The sequence below is a fragment of the Pelophylax lessonae genome, assembly GCF_965119305.1.
Source record: "Pelophylax lessonae genome assembly, chromosome: 10".
Taxonomy (NCBI): domain Eukaryota; kingdom Metazoa; phylum Chordata; class Amphibia; order Anura; family Ranidae; genus Pelophylax; species Pelophylax lessonae.
This window is the reverse complement of record NC_138777.1, coordinates 180687398-180707889: the sequence shown is the minus strand read 5'-3', so window position 1 is coordinate 180707889 and position 20492 is coordinate 180687398. Positions and strand designations below refer to the sequence as shown.

General features: G+C 45.1%; 1 protein-coding gene across 1 annotated transcript in view; it reads right to left on the bottom strand.

Annotated features, from left to right (window-relative positions):
* The window catches only part of LOC309565543 (5-hydroxytryptamine receptor 3A-like), a gene marked incomplete at both ends in the record, with an annotated part of 109551 nt that overhangs the window by 45387 nt on the left and 43672 nt on the right, over window positions 1-20492 (bottom strand). Inside the window, one exon of the mRNA XM_082270501.1 lies at window positions 5561-5697. Coding sequence (XP_082126627.1) covers window positions 5561-5697 — 137 coding nt within the window. The remainder of the gene's footprint in view (window positions 1-5560; window positions 5698-20492) is intronic.

The following is a 20492-nucleotide window of genomic DNA, read 5'->3' as shown; positions in this document are numbered from 1 at the left end:
CTTTGCCTCGACTCTGTGAACAAACTTAGCCCCTCTGACACATCAGGTTAAGGAGATGGTAACTGCAGTACTGCTAAGAGTACTTGGCACACAATTATAATTCAATATCTTAAAGTAAACAAGTTTGGTTAAGAGTGTAGTAGTGCTTTATATTCTAATAAAATAAAGTAGATGGCAATATGTACTTTGACAAACAGCCCCTGTCAGTTGTCCAAGGAATGTACAGTATCTGCCATATATCATTTTGCGGTTCATATGGTAAATTGGTGGGAATGTTAGGTCTGTAAACAGCAGGGGGTTAAGCACTGGCCAAACCTTGCTCCCCACATGGGGTATAATTTATTTTCCCTGAGTTAATTAGGAATGAATCTGCAGCATGGAGGATTTAATATAGGCCTAGCTCCAAAGTAATGCTGCACAGCAACATACTTTTCACAAAGTCCCGGGTCAGCAGCAGCAAGCTGCTACACAACGAGAAGTTATTAAAATGCTGGTTGCCCAGCAGCAGCAAGCCCAAGTAACCAGCCATCAAACTGCTGCTGCACAGCAGGAAACTAACTAGTCCCCCTGCTGGTGAGCATCCACCCAGCTGGTGAGTATGGATGCTCAAGTGCCTTAACTCAAGCAGCTGGGGCTCAAATGGCTTCCCTGCCTCTGGCAACAGAGGCACAAGTAGCTGCTTTGGCTCAAGCAGCTGAGAAAGACTGACAGGCCTTAGCAGAAATGATGCAGCAGCTGCCATCACAGACTGCTAGTGTTTCCACTGTGTCCACTGGTGACACCCTTCCAGGCACCAAGAGCCACCTTCTACAAAAGATGACAGCTCAGGATGATGTAGAGGCCTTCTAATGTATTTTTGAGAGAACTGCTCAGAGGCAGGTCTGGCTTAAGGACCGCTGGGCTGCGCTTGTTGCACCACTGTTAACAGGGGACTCCCAAAAAGCAAACTTCGACTTGTCTGCTGAGGATGCCTGAGATTATGATAAACTAAAAGCTGAGATCCTGCAGTGTTTGGGAGTCACAACCTCAGTGAGGGCACAGCAAGTGCATAGCTGAAATTTTAAGTCAGAAGGATGTCCCCACTTCTAAATGTATGACCCAATCAACCTGGTCAGAAGGGGGCTGCAGCCTGAAGTACTCACAGGGCCCCAAATAGTGGGAAGAGTTGCAATGGACCTGTTTCAGAGAGCTCTACCTCCTGAATTGCATAAGTGGGTGATGCAAGCTGATCCAAATACAAATGATGAGTTGCTGTAACGCTACTTTGCTGCACCTAGGACCTTGTTGCAGGGTCTGCAGGTTCAAGGTCCTTAACTGCCAGAAGACCTTCTCCAGTAACCACTGGGTCAAACCCGGCAGCACAGCTGGTAACGCCCAAAAGGGAAGCCCTGAGAGGCTGTCGAGAGTGGCCAGAGGGTTGGCCCCTGTTAAAAGGCCCTGTCTGGGAAGCCTCAATGAAACCCATGGGCTTCCCCAACATTGGCGGTGCAGTGAGTGGGGTCACATTGCTACCAGGTGTCCCTTGAACTCCGAGCACATGGAGTGTGATGTAGTCCGTTGCATGTCCTTGTTTTCTCACCCAGGCCTAGTCGTAGATTCGGACATGCCAAACCCTATGTAAAAATTAGGTATGCCCTCCTGGACTCTGGAAGCCTGGTTACTCTGGTTCAGGATCAGTTTTCCATGCAGTGGCTGTGTCCCCTATCCTACTGCACAATTTAACACTGGGGAGAGACTTTCCCATTTTCTAGAAACTCTGCAGTAGGAAGGATAAGAGTCCTGAGCCTGGACTTTCTAGTGGGACAGCAGGGGGGAACCCCAACCCCTTTGAACCAAAGACTAATGAAAATGCTGTAGGAGTGACCCCTGGTGAAAATATGTCTTTTCCCCTATCAGTATGTGAACCAGAGGTGACCCCTGAGACCCTAGAGTTGCCCAGTGTGCCGGAGTTAGAGGTCTCCCGGGACAACTTCAGGACTGCCCAGTTGCAGAACCCTACTCTTGAACAAGCCTGTAAAAATGTGAAGGTAAACAATGGAACCCCGGTAGCTGCTGGGCTGGAGAATGTGTTTCTGATTAACTTGTGTAAAAAAGACAAATATACTTACCAATTGTCAGCCCTCTCTGGTCTAGGCACATACTCTGGCTCCCCTGTGTCAGCCAGAAGCAGCTGCAGGGGAGAGGAGGGTGTACTGAAAACAGATGGGACATTGAAGCCTATGGGTGATGTCACTGCTCCAGGCTTTATCAGCCATTGTCTAGCGCTCTCTCCTTTCCCCTGCAAACACTGCTGGCTGACACAGGAGATCATGTGATCTGCCCGAAGCAGGCTGAAAATAGATAAGTATACAGGTGCATCTCATAAAATTACTAGTAAAAAAATAAATAAATAAAATTTACATAAATATTTCCCCTAGTTTATAGACGCAATAACTTTTGTGCAAAGCAATCAAAATACGCTTATTTTTATTTATTTATTTTTTTTACCAAAAATATGTAGCAGAATACAAATTGGCCTAAAAGGATGAAATAATTTGATTTTTACATTTTTTTTTTTTGGGAATGTTATATAGCAGAATGTGAAAAACATTTCATAACTGTTGCTCTTTTTTTGTTTATAGCCCAAAAAAAAAAAATCAAAATCGCAGAGGTGATCAAATACCATCAAAAGAAAGCTCTATTTGTGGGAAAAAAAGGACATCAATTTTATTTTGGTACAGTGTTGCACGACCGTGCAATTTTCTGTTAAAATAACGCAGTGCCAAATTGCAAAAAATGGCCTGATCATTAAGGGGGCAAATCCTTTTGGTCCAGAACTGGTTAATACAGAAATGTTGGCTTACTGAAAAGTATGTCCATGTACTAGGGATGCACCGAAATGAAAATTCTGGGCCGAAACCGAAACCGAAAATGCAGGATGCCCTTGGCCGAAAACCGAAACCGAAAATGACTTTTTTTCCCCAAATGGTATTTGTATTCAGCATGAGGGGTTAAGGTATTGCCACTGCTGGTCACTGGTGCATTAGTGACCAATCAGTGGCAGTTAATTAACCCCTTTGTGCTGCATTAGTGCAACCAGTATCAGTGTTAATAACACTGGTTGCACTGATACTGGTGAACTAATGCAGCACAAAGGGGTTAATTAACTGTCACTGATCGGTCACTAATGCATCAGTGACCAGCAGTGGCAATACATTAACCCCCTCATGCTGCATAATACTAATACCATTGGTAACCTCGCCTCAGCTTCCCTCCCCCCCTGGCTCAGCGCCCCCCCCCCCGCCTAAATCTTCAATGTAATAACAACTAAGTGCTCACAGGCCACTCACCTTACTGCTGTAAGGTAACAGCATAGCATTGCATAGCTTTGTATGTTGATCTGTGTATATCTGCTCATGTCTAGGGGACCTCCAAATGCTTTATCTGGCTTTTGGGTCTTTAAAATAAATGTATTCCATCTGCAATGATCCTGGGTTTCCTCCTCAATTTCCTCCGTTATATGAACTGTCCGTAGTATAATATTTTTTTTGTAAAATCATTCAATAAAAACAGCATGTACTTACTTAAAATGTCCCTCCCCATCCCAATGATTCCATCTCCGAGTCCTTACTCGCAGCTCCTCCGGTGTCCGTCCTTTCGTTTCAAAAGACCCGCCTCTGGCCGCCGGCAGCCCGCCTCCCGATGATGTCACTATTACTACGATCTATGCATGCATGAATGAACTAACAGACCCGGCGGGCAGGCGAGCGGCCGCTAATAGCTATAATTAAGTAAGCACTTCACTTCCATGTCAGCGGAGATACCCGCCTGATAACAAGGTGAAGAGCTTACTTAGTTACAGCTATTAGCGGCCGCTCACCCGCCCGCCGGGTCTGTTAGTTCATTCATGCATAGATCTTAGTAGTAGTGACATCACCGGGAGGCGGGCTGCCGGCGGCCAGAGGCGGGTCTTTTGAAAGGAAAGGACGGCCAGAGGCGGATCTTTAGAAAGGAAAGGACGGCCAGAGGCGGATCTTTAGAAAGGAAAGGACGGCCAGAGGCGGGTCTTTAGAAAGGAAAGGACGGCCAGAGGCGGGTCTTTTGAAACTTACGCTGCGCTCGCGGCGGCCATCTTTACTATCGGCATTTTTAACCCTATTTCGGCCGAAATGGAATAAGCCCATTTTCGGCCGAAAATTTCGGTGGCCGAAATTTCGGTGCACCACTACCATGTACAGTATAGTATGCACTCAATACTTGGTCGGAGGTCTTTTTGCATGAATTACTGCATCAATGCGGCGTGGCATAGAGGCAATCAGCCTGTTGCACTGCTGAGGTGTTATGGAAGCCCAGGTTGCTTTGATAGCGGCCTTCAACTCGTCTTCATTGTTGGGTCTGGTGTCTCATCTGCCGCTTGACAATACCCCACAGGTTCTCTATGAGGTTTAGGTCAGAGGAGTTTTCTGCCCAATCAATCACAGTGATACTATGATCATTAAACCAGGTATTGATACTTTTGGCAGTGTGGGCAGGCTCCAAGTCCTGCTGGAAAATGAAATCAGCATCTCCATAAAGCTGGTCAGCAGAGGGAAGCATGAAGTGCTTTAGAATTTCTTGCTGGAGGGCTGCTCTGACTTTGGACTTGATAAAAGCACAGTAGACCAACACCAGCATACAAGTGTGAAAGGGGCCTAAATGGGAACTTTGTTAAAGTTTTTTTTAAAAAAATACCCCTGGGACAGTCAGGGCTAGTGCATTTCACAATGGATAGCCTCTGAACTGTCCCAGGTCGTACTTATCTTTTAGAAGAAATACTTACCTTGAAAATGTCTTGTCCAGCGCTACCATCTCAGGTGTGGGCAGCTGAAGCCAGGGCGTCCTCTTCGGTGTCCTCTTCGGTGTCCTCTTCGGTGTCTTCTTCGTCCCAGAATGCCCTGCACCTGCCCCACTCGTCAGTTCCAGTGCAGGCACGTCATCCCTGCACAGCTTTTGGGCATGCCCAGAAGCTGTTTAGCAGGGAATGACGCGCCTGCACCGGAACTGACGAGTGGGGCCGGTGCAGGCGCATTGACTCCTGGGATCGATGACGTTCAGCTCCCAGGAGTCATCGCAAGCAGGAAGTGACGGCGCGGGCCACGGCCGCAGAGGGAGCAAGTAGAAGGAAGGTAAGTATAATTTCTTCAAAAATAAGGTAAGTAAAAAAAATTAATTGGGACTATCCATTTATTTTTCAGGTTAATGTCAGCAAGCGGATGGCCCAAAGTCATTTTTGAGGCCGGAACTCCGCTTTAAGTGAACATTCTTTTTTCCTTTATTTCATATATTTTTCATAGTTTTCATTTATATTTCATAGTTCTGACATAATAAAGTAAAACATCTGTGATTGTGTATTAGAGCTCTGCGAAATTGTTTCAGAAATTTTAGCAGTGATTGAGTATCACAGAATTCTGTCTTTTTGTCCTTAGCCAGAAGTTTTATCTGAGCATATTTGAGATGTTGCCCCATTCTTCATTGCCCCAGTTTTCTTTTATATATTTTAGATATGTAGCTAAAAACCACAAATATATAATAAACGTCTTACCAAACTGACGACTGATACCAGAGCAAAATCCACATTTACTGTAGTAGGCGTGGTCCAGTTTCTCACCGGGCGCACATATTTGTTTGCATTTTTCCATTGAATATCCATGTAAGAACAATTCTCACAGTGGAGTACATCTAAAATAGGAGAGCAAGACAAGGATAACACATAATACACTTTACAATATCTATATACTAAATAAATAAAGCTTTTGCCTCGCTCTGCTTTCTGTTTGGAATATTGCGTTCCTGCTAACATCTTTTTTACAGAGTTATAAAGCATATATACAGTATGCAGCAATGAAGAAAACAGAATATTTACCTATCTTGTCTTGTCTAGTTGCTGACCAGGCCTTTTTCTGACACTTGTTGTTTACAAGTAAAAATCTTTATTTTTTTGACAGAAAATTACTTAGAACCCCCAAACATTATACATTTTTTTTTTAGCAAAGACCCTAGAGAATAAAATGGCAGTCGTTGAAATTTTTTATGTAACATAGTTTTTGCACAGCCATTTATCAGACAAACTTTAATGAATTTAAAAAAAAACATATGAAAGATTATGTTACGCAAAGTAAATACAGTGCATTGCGAAAGTATTCAGCCCCCTTGAACTTTTCGACCTTTTGCCACATTTCAGGCTTCAAACATAAAGATATAAAACTGTAATTTTTTTTGAAGAATCAACAACAAGTGGATCAACACAATCATGAAGTGGAACGAAATTTATTGGATATTTCAAACTTTTTTAACAAATAAAAAACTGAAAAATTGGGCATGCAAAATTATTCAGCCCCCTTAAGTTAATACTTTGTAGCGCCACCTTTTGCTGCGATTACAGCTGTAAGTCGCTTGGGGTATGTCTCTATCAGTTTTTCACATTGAGAGACTGAAATTTTTGCCCATTCCTCGTTGCAAAACAGCTCGAGCTCAGTGAGGTTGGATGGAGAGCGTTTATGAACAGCAGTTTTCAGTTCTTTCCACAGATTCTAGATTGGATTCAGGTCTGGACTTTGACTTGGCCATTCTAACACCTGGATATGTTTATTTGTGAACCATTCCATTGTAGATTTTGCTTTATGTTTTGGATCATTGTCTTGTTGGAAGACAAATCTCCGTCCCAGTCTCAGGTCTTTTGCAGACTCCATCAGGTTTTCTTCCAGAATGGTCCTGTATTTGGCTCCATCCATTTTCCCATCAATTTTAACCATCTTCCCTGTCTCTGCTGAAGAAAAGCAGGCCCAAACCACGATGCTGCCACCACCATGTTTGACAGTGGGGATGGTGTGTTCAGGGTGATGAGCTGTGTTGCTTTTACTCCAAACATAACATTTTGCATTGTTGCCAAAAAGTTTGATTTTGGTTTCATCTGACCAGAGCACCTTTTTCCACATGTTTGGTGTGTCTCCCAGGTGGCTTGTGGCAAACTTTAAACGACACTTTTTATGGATATCTTTAAGAAATGGCTTTCTTCTTGCCACTCTTCCATAAAGGACAGAATTTGTGCAGTATACGACTGATTGTTGTCCTATGGACAGAGTCTCCCACCTCAGCTGTAGATCTCTGCAGTTCATCCAGAGTGATCATGGGCCTCTTGGTTGCATCTCTGGTCAGTCTTCTCCTTGGATGAGATGAAAGTTTAGAGGGACGGCCAGGTCTTCGTAGATTTGCAGTGGTCTGATACTCCTTCCATTTCTATATTATCGCTTGCACAGTGCTCCTTGGGATGTTTAAAGCTTGGGAAATCTTTTTGTATCCAAATCTGGCTTTAAACTTCTCCACAACAGTATCTCGGACCTGCCTGGTGTGTTCCTTGTTCTTCATGATGCTCTCTGCGCTTTAAACGGACCTCTGAGACTATCACAGTGCAGGTGCATTTATACGGAGACTTGATTACACACAGGTGGATTCTATTTATCATCATTAGTCATTTAGGTCAACATTGGATCATTCAGAGATCCTCACTAAACTTCAGGAGAGAATTTGCTGCACTGAAAGTAAAGGAGCTGAATCATTTTGCACGCCCAATTTTTCAGTATTTTATTTGTTAACAAAGTTTGAAATATCCAATACATTTCGTTCCACTTCATGATTGTGTCCCACTTGTTGTTGATTCTTCAAAAAATATTACAGTTTTATATCTTTATGTTTGAAGCCTGAAATGTGGCAAAAGGTCGAAAAGTTCAAGGGGGCCGAATACTTTCGCAATGCACTGTAGATACTTAACAAGTCATGCTTTAAATTTTGCATGCTTGTGGAATGGCCCCAAACTAGAGTACTTAAAAATCTCCATCGGTAGCACTTTAAAAATTTATACAGGTTACCTGTTTGGGGTTACAGAAGAGGTCTAGTGCTACAATTATTGCTCTCGTTCTGACGTTCATGGCGATACCTCACATGTGTGGTTTGAACACCATTTACATATGTGGGCGTGACCTACGTATGTGTTCACCACTGTGAGCAAGCACATGGACACGGGGGTGCTTTAAAGATCTTTTTATTGTTATTATTTATTTTTTCCACTTTTTATATCTTTATATTTTTCCTTAATTTTTTTTTTTTTATCACTTTTATTGCTATCGCAAGGAATGTGAACATCCCTGCATGACAGGTCCTCTTTATAAAGAGATCTGGGGTCAATAGGACCCCAAATCTCTACTCTACCTTTAAAAGCAAAAGATCAAAAAAATATGTTTGTTATCTTTTGTTTTACCCACTTCAGCCCTGGAAGGTATACCCCTTATTGACCAGGCCATTTTTTGCAACATTGAAAAAAAAAAAAACGAACAATATTTTTTACTTTATGTCATAAAACATATCCAATAAAAAATGCAAAAAAATCAAATTTCTTCATCAATTTAGGCTAATATGTATTCTGCTACATGTTTTTGGTAAAAACAATCCCAATAAGTGTATATTGATTGGTTTGCGTAACCTTTATAGTGTCTACAAAATATGGGATACATTTATGGAATTTTTACTAGTAATGATAGCGATCAGCGATTTTTAGCGAGCCTACGACATTGCGGCAGACAAATCTGACACTAATGGGCAGGGCCGGCGCTACCGCTAGGCGAACTAGGCAGTGGCCTAGGGCGCACTGCCGCCTAGGGGCGCACTTTGCTGATTCAGACTCACCTACTGTTTAGTGAGTGAGTGACCCGGGCCGTCATCATCATCCGGAGCTGGGCCGCCCGCATCCGATCCGACTCTGTGGCCGCCGCCGCCGCCCGCCTCTCTCTCTCCAGCGTCTCCGCAGCGGAAGTTCTGAACACACACAGACAGTGGCAGTGGAGGTTGCTAGAGCCGCTTGGCGTCTCTAGCAACCAGTGACTGACCTGACGTGACGTCACTCCTTCCTCCTCGGCTCCTCTGCTCCTCACCGCCCCCCTCCCCGGCCCGGCGGCCCCGCCTCCCTTGCCCGGCGGCCCCGCCTACTCTGATTTCTGCCTCGGCTCCTTCACACTCTACACGCTCTCCACGACTCCACCCACTCTGCACCTACCGTCAGCGTCTCAGCGCGGTTAGCACCTGCAGCTGCAGGGAGGCAGCATATCTGATGTGACGTCACGTGACTGAGGAGGACTGAGGACGAGGAGGACGGCGGACCGAGGAGTGGACTGAAGTGACTGTGCAAGTGAAGAAGAGGAGAACATCACTGGATCAGGAATCTCAGAGGATCAGAGAGATCACCAGGCACTTAGACTGTGTGCAGTTCTGGGTAAAATCTAATTTTTTAATAAAAACTTGTAACTGACTGTTATGATTCAGAATCATGAATGATTAATTGATATAACACCAGCAGCACTGGACTATTCTTTTTTAGAACTATTGTTTAATCTGCACCGTTTATGTAAGTTCTCATATTAATATTGATATTGATATATTGATTTTTATGCACTGTGCACATCATTTGTATGGTCTAACATTTTGTCATCCACATGTTTTCAGTCATAAGTACCCAGGCCATGAGGCCAAGGCCATGCTTGCTGATCATAAAAAATATACAAATGCGCTAGTGAAAAAATATATTATATATATAAGCAGCAACTTTCAGTGTAAATTATAAATATATATAATATATTTTTTCACTAGCGCATTTGTATATTTTTTATGATCAGCAAGCATGGCCTTGGCCTCATGGCCTGGGTACTTATGACTGAAAACATGTGGATGACAAAATGTTAGACCATACAAATGATGTGCACAGTGCATAAAAATCAATATATCAATATCAATATTAATATGAGAACTTACATAAACGGTGCAGATTAAACAAAATGACATAAGGGCTCTTTCACACGGCCGCTCCGCTGCTTTAGTCTGCTGCTGGACTTTTTTTTTTTTTCACGGAGCAGATGACATTTGTGTCATCCGCTCCGTGTGCCCGCATATCATCCAATCCGCTTGCGGATGATATGCGGACATAATGTAAGTATATGGCACTGCGGATGTCAGCGGATGACACCGCTGACATCCGATTTTCCTTCCTTTGCGTTTTTTACACGGAGGAAAAATAGGGTTCTGTTCCGTTCCAAAAAATGGAACAGAACTGAAAGGAGGAAAATCGGATGTCAGCGGATGGTATTCCGCTGACATCCGCAGTGCCATTCACTTACATTATGTCCGCATATCATCCGCAAAAAAATAGGATGATTTGCGGACAAGCGGAGCGGCCGTGTGAAAGAGCCCTTATTCTAAAAATTAATAGTCCAGTGCTGGTGTTATAACAATAAAAAGTGACAGTAGTGAAAAAGTCCCAATTGTGTGTCTGTGGTGATCGGGATTTTTGCGATCACCACACACAATTGGAACTTTTTCACTACTGTCACTTTTTAATGTTATAACACCAGCACTGGACTATTAATTTTTAGAATTATTGTCATTTTGTTTAATTTGCACGTTTATGTAAGATCTCATTTATTGATATATTGATTTTTATCAGATGATGAGGCTGCTGACATCAGTGTTCAATGTCAACATGATATGTACTAGCCTAGAACATAATATGGGCACTGCGGTGTGATATGGTCTGAAGACTGGACTGGACACTTTTGGTGTGAATGATTCGAGTACTGCTGGTGTGATTGAATATGGCATGCCGATGTGATGTGTGGGTACCTCCAATCAGAAATGGTCACTTCTGTTGTCATACATGTACCTCTGCTGTAATATGGGCACCATGTGATGTGCAGCACACCACTGGTGTCATATGGGCACCTTTGGTTTGATATAGGCACCAGTGGTGTGATCTGAGTACCTCTGGTGTCATATGGGCACTTCTGGTGTTATATGGACTCTTCTGGTATGATATGGACTCCTCTGGTATGATATGGGCTCCTCTGGTATGATATGGGCTCCTCTGGTATGATATGGGCTCCTCTGGTATGATATGGACTCCTCTGGTATGATATGGACTCCTCTGGTATGATATGGACTCCTCTGGTATGATATGGGCTCCTCTGTTATGATATGGACTCCTCTGGTATGATATGGACTCCTCTGGTATGATATGGACTCCTCTGGTATGATATGAGCTCCTCTGTTATGATATGGGCTCCTCTGGTATGATATGGACTCCTCTGGTATGATATGGACTCCTCTGGTATGATATGGGCTCCTCTGGTATGATATGGGCTCCTCTGGTATGATATGGACTCCTCTGGTATGATATGGGCTCCTCTGGTATGATATGGGCTCCTCTGGTATGATATGGGCTCCTCTGGTATGATATGGACTCCTCTGGTATGATATGGACTCCTCTGGTATGATATGGGCTCCTCTGGTATGATATGGGCTCCTCTGTTATGATATGGACTCCTCTGGTATGATATGGACTCCTCTGGTATGATATGGGCTCCTCTGTTATGATATGGGCTCCTCTGGTATGATATGGGCTCCTCTGGTATGATATGGACTCCTCTGGTATGATATGGGCTCCTCTGGTATGATATGGACTCCTCTGGTATGATATGGACTCCTCTGGTATGATATGGGCTCCTCTGGTATGATATGGGCTCCTCTGGTATGATATGGACTCCTCTGGTATGATATGGACTCCTCTGGTATGATATGGACTCCTCTGGTATGATATGGGCTCCTCTGGTATGATATGGGCTCCTCTGGTATGATATGGACTCCTCTGGTATGATATGGACTCCTCTGGTATGATATGGACTCCTCTGGTATGATATGGGCTCCTCTGGTATGATATGGGCTCCTCTGGTATGATATGGACTCCTCTGGTATGATATGGACTCCTCTGGTATGATATTGGCTCCTCTGGTATGATATGGGCTCCTCTGGTATGATATGGGCTCCTCTGGTATGATATGGGCTCCTCTGGTATGATATGGACTCCTCTGGTATGATATGGACTCCTCTGGTATGATATGGACTCCTCTGGTATGATATGGACTCCTCTGGTAGGATATGGACTCCTCTGGTATGATATGGGCTCCTCTGGTATGATATGGGCTCCTCTGGTATGATATGGACTCCTCTGGTATGATATGGACTCCTCTGGTATGATATGGACTCCTCTGGTATGATATGGGCTCCTCTGGTATGATATGGGCTCCTCTGGTATGATATGGACTCCTCTGGTATGATATGGACTCCTCTGGTATGATATGGACTCCTCTGGTATGATATGGGCTCCTCTGGTATGATATGGGCTCCTCTGGTATGATATGGACTCCTCTGGTATGATATGGACTCCTCTGGTATGATATTGGCTCCTCTGGTATGATATGGGCTCCTCTGGTATGATATGGGCTCCTCTGGTATGATATGGGCTCCTCTGGTATGATATGGACTCCTCTGGTATGATATGGGCTCCTCTGGTATGATATGGGCTCCTCTGGTATGATATGGGCTCCTCTGGTATGATATGGGCTCCTCTGGTATGATATGGGCTCCTCTGGTATGATATGGGCTCCTCTGGTATGATATGGGCTCCCCTGGTATGATATGGACTCCTCTGGTATGATATGGACTCCTCTGGTATGATATGGACTCCTCTGGTATGATATGGACTCCTCTGGTATGATATGGGCTCCTCTGGTATGATATTGACTCCTCTGGTATGATATGCACTCCTCTGGTATGATATGGACTCCTCTGGTATGATATGGGCTCCTCTGTTATGATATGGGCTCCTCTGGTATGATATGGACTCCTCTGGTATGATATGGACTCCTCTGGTATGATATGGACTCCTCTGGTATGATATGGGCTCCTCTGGTATGATATGGGCTCCTCTGGTATGATATGGACTCCTCTGGTATGATATGGGCTCCTCTGTTATGATATGGGCTCCTCTGGTATGATATGGGCTCCTCTGTTATGATATGGGCTTCTCTGGTATGATATGGACTCCTCTGGTATGATATGGGCTCCTCTGGTATGATATGGGCTCCTCTGGTATGATATGGGCTCCTCTGTTATGATATGGGCTCCTCTGGTATGATATGGGCTCCTCTGGTATGATATGGGCTCCTCTGGTATGATATGGGCTCCTCTGGTATGATATGGACGCCTCTGGTGCGATTTGGGTGCTCCTAGTTTGATATCTGCACCCCTAGTGTGATTGAGGCTCCATATGTGCATATATCAATAGAACATGCCCAGGCATCAGCACTTGATCTGGCTGAATTGGTGAAAAAATTTGCAAAGGAAAAGGCACGCAGAGTGAAATTTTGATGTGAGCACTAGCACTGTTAATGTTGCTGTTTATATTCTACTCATGTATTTTAACTGCTGTACATACCTATCTAATGGTGTGCTGGTACATGTAATGTATTGCTGATGCTCTATCGCTAGTTTTGTGTTATTTTTGGTGTTCAGTGTTGTTTTGTAATGTAAAAAAATTCAATAAAAATTATCTGATTAAAAAAAAAAAGAAATTGAACTGACGGTAAGAGAAATTTTTTTTCCCCCCGGGGGGCGTGGGGGGGGAGGGGGGCGCAAGTAGCTGGTCTTGCCTAGGGCGCAAAATAGTCTAGCACCGGCCCTGCTAATGGGCCATACACACTATAAGATTTTCTGAAGACTTTTTCCTTTAGACTTACCAAAACCATATAATATGAGGTCAAACCTAAACACTTTCAATTTGTATGCAATCTGGCAGGCCCTTGCACTACATAGAAAAGGTAAATCTGAAGGAAAAAGTCTTCAGAAAATCGTATAGTGTGTATGGCCCTTAAAGCCTCGTACACATGCACCGATTGTCGGCCCGACCGATCGGCCGTCATTTGTCCAGTGTTGTTTGTTCGTTGAAATGTGCTCTAGACTTGCACCGGACTTTTGTTGGCCGACAGAAACCAACTTCAGAAGTGATGTCATGTGATGGTTGACTTTCCGTGTGTTTTTTCTTCTCTGAGCATGCCCAGTCTTGTTCATCTGATTTTTGTCTGCCGAAATCTGTACTGACTGAAGAACAATCGGCCGTTCTGTTGACGGCCAACAAAAATTTTATAGCATGCACAACAGATTTTGTTCGGCCAAAAAGTCGCAGTCGGTTGTAGGAAGCATCATACTAACAAGCTGACAATCGGCCGATCGGACGTTGACCGAAAATTTACGGCCAACAATCGGTGCATGTGTACGAGGCTTAAGGGCCTAATTCACTAAGAAAACAGATAAGAAATAGTCATTTTACATTTAATTACTCCCAATTAAAACAATTGAAACCTCAACTAGGTGAACATGTGAATGGAAAAGTAAGGGCGAATATGCATTAGTGAATTTGAAATTGGCATAGTTGCAGTTCCATAACTGGCAATTGCCAACGAGTTTCCCATATGGAACTGCACTGCAGTATTTAGCTATGATCATGTGTGTTCATGTATGCCAATAAATATGGGGTGTGCTATACCTCGTGTGTGGCCATTTATTTATATTACAATTATTGCACATAGTATATAAGTACCTGAAATAATAATAATAGTTTGTTTTCTTCTTTTGCTAACAAATGCTGTTCTGAATGATTATTACAATGTGTCTGCTATTCCGTGAGGTTACATGTATTTATTATTTACAGTTACATATCTGTTATACTGTATATTATTTTTTTATTTTTTTATGTTATATTAAAAGGCAGCGCAATAACTACACCCTCCATATTCACACACACATACATTTCTGGTTAGGGTTAGCAGGAAGCTTCATTTTTATAAAAACAATTTAGGAAACTAGATCAACATTAGGAGATGTCTATCACGTGAGAATTGTAAGTAACAATAAAAAAAAAAAGGTTCAGTTGATGCTCAAAAATAAGAAACGCATGGTCACACTGGACAAAGACACACAAAAATCCACTTTTAAGGGCCAAAATTCAAAACAATTACAGCAAACAGACAAAACATTCATCAAACCACAGCCAGTGTGGGTTCATTATGCACACTATCGCACCCTGCCTGCAATTAATCTGGCCTCTTCTAAGGCAAAGCAAACCACACTAGTGCAGGCCTTTATATAACATAGGTTGGATTGTTAGCACACCTACACCTACCAAGTAAAGGACACGCCCACCAGTGTAATTAACCACTAGTTTTGGGAGGGCGTACAGGGACGTCCTCCCAGAATCGCACTTCCTTACACGAAAGTGTCCATGCTCGCCGTGTCCACAGGACCCAGCGCATCACAGATCGTGGTAAAAGGCCAATGACAGAAGCTCTTTACCACGTGATCACTTCGTCCAGAGATCAGTTGTCAACAAACTGTTGCATGTCCGATTCAGTTCTCTCCTTGCACGCTGTACACAGCGATCGGGAAAAGAGTGCGAGGAGAGAGACTGCAGCACTGCTCTCCCCTGCCTGATCCATGTCTCATTCATGCCTCAATTGCGCCACAGCCATGCCTCAATCATGCCTCAATTGTGCCTCAATCATGCCAATCTGTGCCCCATCCGTGCCTCAGTCATGCCCATCCATGCCTCATACATGCCAATTTGTGCCTCAGCCATGCCTCATTCATGCCAATACGTGCCTCATCTCTGCCCACCTATGCCACATTTATAATGTCATTTCTTTTGTTTCCATTATGTGTAACCTTCCGAAATATAATACCTTGTGAAAAATAAGTTAGAACACCACAACAGAGAAAGAACATACAAACCTCTGACCAGACAGTGGTATGTTTGGAATTCGAGCCAACATCGCCCCCCCCCCCCCCCCCCAAGTGCAAGGCAGAAGTGCTAACCAGTTAGCTACTGTGCTGCCACATGTAAGGAGCCTCCGTCTCTGTGGTGTTAAACAGCCCTAAGTCCCTGGGGTGCAAAAAGTTAATCAATGCAGATGTACCATGGAAGTCCTGAGTGCCATTGACCAACCTGTTTCTGTGATATGCCATCTGGTTCCAAGGCTGGTTATGGATGGTTACTGTCAGCATGCTCCTATAGGACCATCTCTATTTTTGGGGCTTTTTGCTTGGTAAGAGGCTGCAATTGGTGCAGCTGTGGAATTCACAAAGCTGCTTCTTGTCCTACCCTGTGGAACACATATGGCAATATTTGCAATGATGGTGGAACCCTCCTACACCTAAATATTACATTTCTTTAGGCATTTACCTATAGGTTGTGGAATTACATCAGGCAGGAGTTCTGCTTCTTGATTTATTCTGTGATATTTGGTGTTTATTGGTGTGCTTGTGTAGAATAGTGGTGTTACCCTCTGAATTTTGGTAATGATATTTTGATTTGGATTTATGATGCTGGTACACATATTACATGTTTGTGGTGAAAATAATGATCATTTGGAAATACTAAACAAAACACAAAACTATTACTCATTTTAAATTTCCATCAGCAGTGGTATTGTGCAGGGGCGGATCCAGAGTCTAGTCTCGGGAGGGGCACTGCCTGAAAATAAGTTGTTGCTTACGGAACTGTTTTGCAAAACAAACTTTCCCTGTACTTCTCTTTTAAGTGTGTACCCAGTTAAAAGTGGAAAGGGCTTAAAGGGGGACAATAAAACAGAATCTGTGTCCCTCTGACATCAGGGTCCCCACACAGAGCCCCCCCTCAAATCAGGGTCCCCACGGAGCCCCCCCTCACAGGGTCCCCACAGAGCCCCCCTTCACAGGGTCCCCATGGAGCCCCCCCTCACAGGGTCCCCACAGAGCCCCCCTCCCATCAGGGTCCCCACAGATCCCCCCTCACAGAGTCCCCACAGAGCCCCCCTCACAGGGTCCCCACGGAGCCCCCCTCACAGGGTCCCCATGGAGCCCCCCCCTCACAGGGTCCCCACAGATCCCCCCTCACAGGGTCCCCACAGAGCCCCCCCTCACAGGGTTCCCACAGAGCCCCCCCTCACAGGGTCCACACAGATCCCCCTCACATGGTCCACACAGAGCCCCCCCCACAGGTTCCCCACAGAGCCCCCCCTCACAGGGTCCCCACAGATCCCCCTCACAGGGTCCCCACAGAGCCCCCCCCTCACAGGGTCCCCACAGATCCCCCCTCACATCAGGGTCCCCACAGAGCCCCCCTCACATCAGGGTCCCCACAGAGCCCCCCTCACAGGGTCTCCGCAGATCCCCCCTCACCTCAGGGTCCCCAGAGAGCCCCCCTCACAGGGTCCCCACAGATCCCCCCTCACATCAGGGTCCCCACAGAGCCCCCCCTCACAGGGTCCCCCCAGATCCCCCTCACAGGGTCCCCACAGATCCCCCCTCACAGGGTCCCCACAGAGCCCCCCCCCCTCACAGGGTCCCCACAGATCCCCCCTCACAGAGTCCCCACAGATCCCCCCTCACAGGGTCCCCACAGAGCCCCCCCTCACAGGGTCCCCACAGAGCCCCCCTCATAGGGTCCCCACAGAGCCCCCCCTCACAGGGTTCCCACAGAGCCCCCCCTCACAGGGTCCCCACAGAGCCCCCCCCCCACAGGGTCCCCACAGAGCCCCCCCTCCCCTCACAGGGTCCCCACAGAGCCCCCCCTCCCCTCACAGGGTCCCCACAGAGCCCCCCTCCCCTCACAGGGTCCCCACAAATCCCCCCTCACAGGGTCCCCACAGAGCCCCCCTTCTAACATTAAAAAAGAGCATCCTGATTTTATGTACTCACGGTTGCATGCTGACACTCTGCTGGCCTGGAGTAGCTGGAGGGAGGAGGTGGGTGGAGCCAGCACTCCACTCGGCGCGCAGCAGAGGAGGAAGGAGGCTCTGCAGTGAATGCTGGGGCGCTCTCCTCCTCCTCAGATGACAGCACTGATTGCTAGATGCCGAGCGGCAATAGCAACCAGTGCACCGCAGTACAGGAAAGCGGCGCGGCTCTCGGCTCCGCCGCCGCTGCTGGCCTGGAACTCAGACAACCACTGGGGGACCTGGTCCGGAGTGGATAATATTTTCAGGGGGGGGGGGGCAATTGACCCGTTGCCCCCCCCCCCCCCCCCCCCGGACCCGCCACTGGTATTGTGTGCGGTTTGTGAAGATAGCTGTGGGAGTTTTGGTTTAGATTTATGTGAAATGGAGAGCAACACGTGCATTATCTATTATTTACTTATCAGATGTCAAACAGCTAAGTCTCTGAGCATGCTCAGTTTAACTAGAGATATGGCTCAAATGGCAAAGTGGCTGAGCATGCTCAGTGTAACAAAAGATATTTCACAAATGGCAAAGTCCCTGGGCATGCACATGGCAGTATATGAATGAAGAAAAGATTCCAACACCATAGGTGGAAGCCCCAATCCTGGAAGAACCACGTGCTCATGTGTAGTAATTCCCTTATCGGAACGTTAGACCCCCGATTAAGGAAGATCACAGAAATCACCAATAGGGTGGGGTCCACTCAGGTATCTGGCACCAGGTCCGTCACGGTAACTTCATTGATAATAACATATCCTCATACATTCATACTTCATGAGTAATGGGTAAAGATGTCCCTCCAAAATGGGGCTCAAATAGTGAAGTATGTACGTTTTATTGGAATAAAATAACAAGTAAAAAACTCACATGACATTGCATGATACAAGGCATGTACTCATAATGGCCGCGGCTGGAGGCGTGTCTGCATGTGGGCTTGCGTGTCTGGCGCATTTCGCCGCACCATAGGACGTTGTCAAAGGCGAAGCCCATGTCAAGCAGCACGCTTTAAATAGCCATTGCATCTTCTGATTCACACTTGTTAGGCATTCACACATTTCAGAATTCATTATAGCACGGGGCTAAAACAAAATGAGAGTAGGTTTGTCACGAGTTTTCTAGTCTGGGCATGCTCAGTTGTGTCAGTACAGAGTTCTAGAACAGCCTTTCTCAACCGGTGTCCCCCGGCACACTAGTGTGCCGCCAGAGGTCCTACTAGAATGACTGTATTATTGTACTAGAATGTACTAGTATTGTACTACAACTTTTAAAGTTTGTGTGTATGTGTGTGTATGTGTGTATGTGTACACATGTGCATGTGTGTGTGTGTCTGTGTGTTTGTACATGTGTTTGTATGTCTCTATATGTGTGCATGTATACATGTGTATGCATGTGTGTGTGTGTGTGTGTGTGTGTTTGTACATGTGTTTGTATGTGTGTACATGTGTCCATGTGTCTGTGTGTGTTCATGTATACATGTGTATGCATGTGGGTGCATTTGTATGTATGTGTGTGTGTGTTTGTACATGTGTTTGTATGTGTGTGTGCGCATTTGTCTGTATATGTGCATGTATACATGTGTATGCATGTGTGTGCATTTGTATGTGTGTGTTTGTGTGTTTGTACATGTGTTTGTGTGCATGTGTCTGTATGTGTGCATGTATACATGTGTTTGTGTGTGTATGTGTTTGTATGTGTCTATATGTGTGCATGTATACATGTGTATGCATGCGTGTGTGTGTGTGTTTGTACATGTATTTGTATGCGTGCTTGTGTCTGTGTGTGTTCATGTATACATGTGTATGCATGTGTGTGCATTTGTATGTATGCATGTGTGTGCATTTGTATGTATGCATGTGTGTGTGTGCGCATGTGTCTGTATGTGTGCATGTATACATGTGTATGCATGTGTGTGCATTTGTATGTGTGTGTTTTTACATGTGTTTGTGTGCATGTGTCTGTATGTGTGCATGTATACATGTGTTTGTGTGTGTATGTGTTTGTATGTGTCTATATGTGTGCATGTATACATGTGTATGCATGTGTGTGTTTGTACATGTGTTTGTATGTGTGCATGTGTCTGTGTGTGTTCATGTATAGATGTTTATGCATGTGTGTGCATTTGTATGTGTGCGTTTGTGTGTTTGTACATGTGTGTGTGTGTGTGCATGTGTCTGTATGTGTGCATGTATACATGTGTATGCATGTGTGTTTGTACATTTTTTTGTATGTGTGTGTGTACGTGTATGTGTGTGTGTGTGTTTATATATATATGTGTGTGTGTGTGTGTCTTACTTTTAATCCTGACCCCCCATTCCTGTACTGTCAGAACTGCTTTTTAGGGCTTGTTTGTTTAGGGCTGCTTCTCCTGTGAAAATCAATCCTTGCTTAGATCACTTTTCAGAGGCATTTGGCAGGCGATAAAGAGGCAATATGTTGCTTCTCATCTCCTGTTTTAAGCCCGGAAATTGCACACCACCACACCGCAACCATGCACACAGTTGCAGAGTGGTTGCAGTGCAGCCCCATTCACCCTGGGTATACCTCCAGCTGCAGCCACCACATGTGTACATGCCCAGATGCTGCCTCTGCAGCTAAAGGGGGAGAAGCTGAGGGTAGTAAAGACAGCTCAACCAAGTGATTTTACTGCCCCTCCAACCTGACATGTGAACAAGCCCTCTGTTTTGTATGTGTGCTGCGTGTAGGGCTTCAATGGGCTTCCCTACCAGCAGAAATGCAGGGAAAGAAGTCCCTGACCCTTTTTTTAAACTTGTGCGGCACCCAAAGCACCCCATGTTTGCCAAAGTGTGGGGTGCCATTAATAATTAATGGCACCCCTAAAGAGCAGAG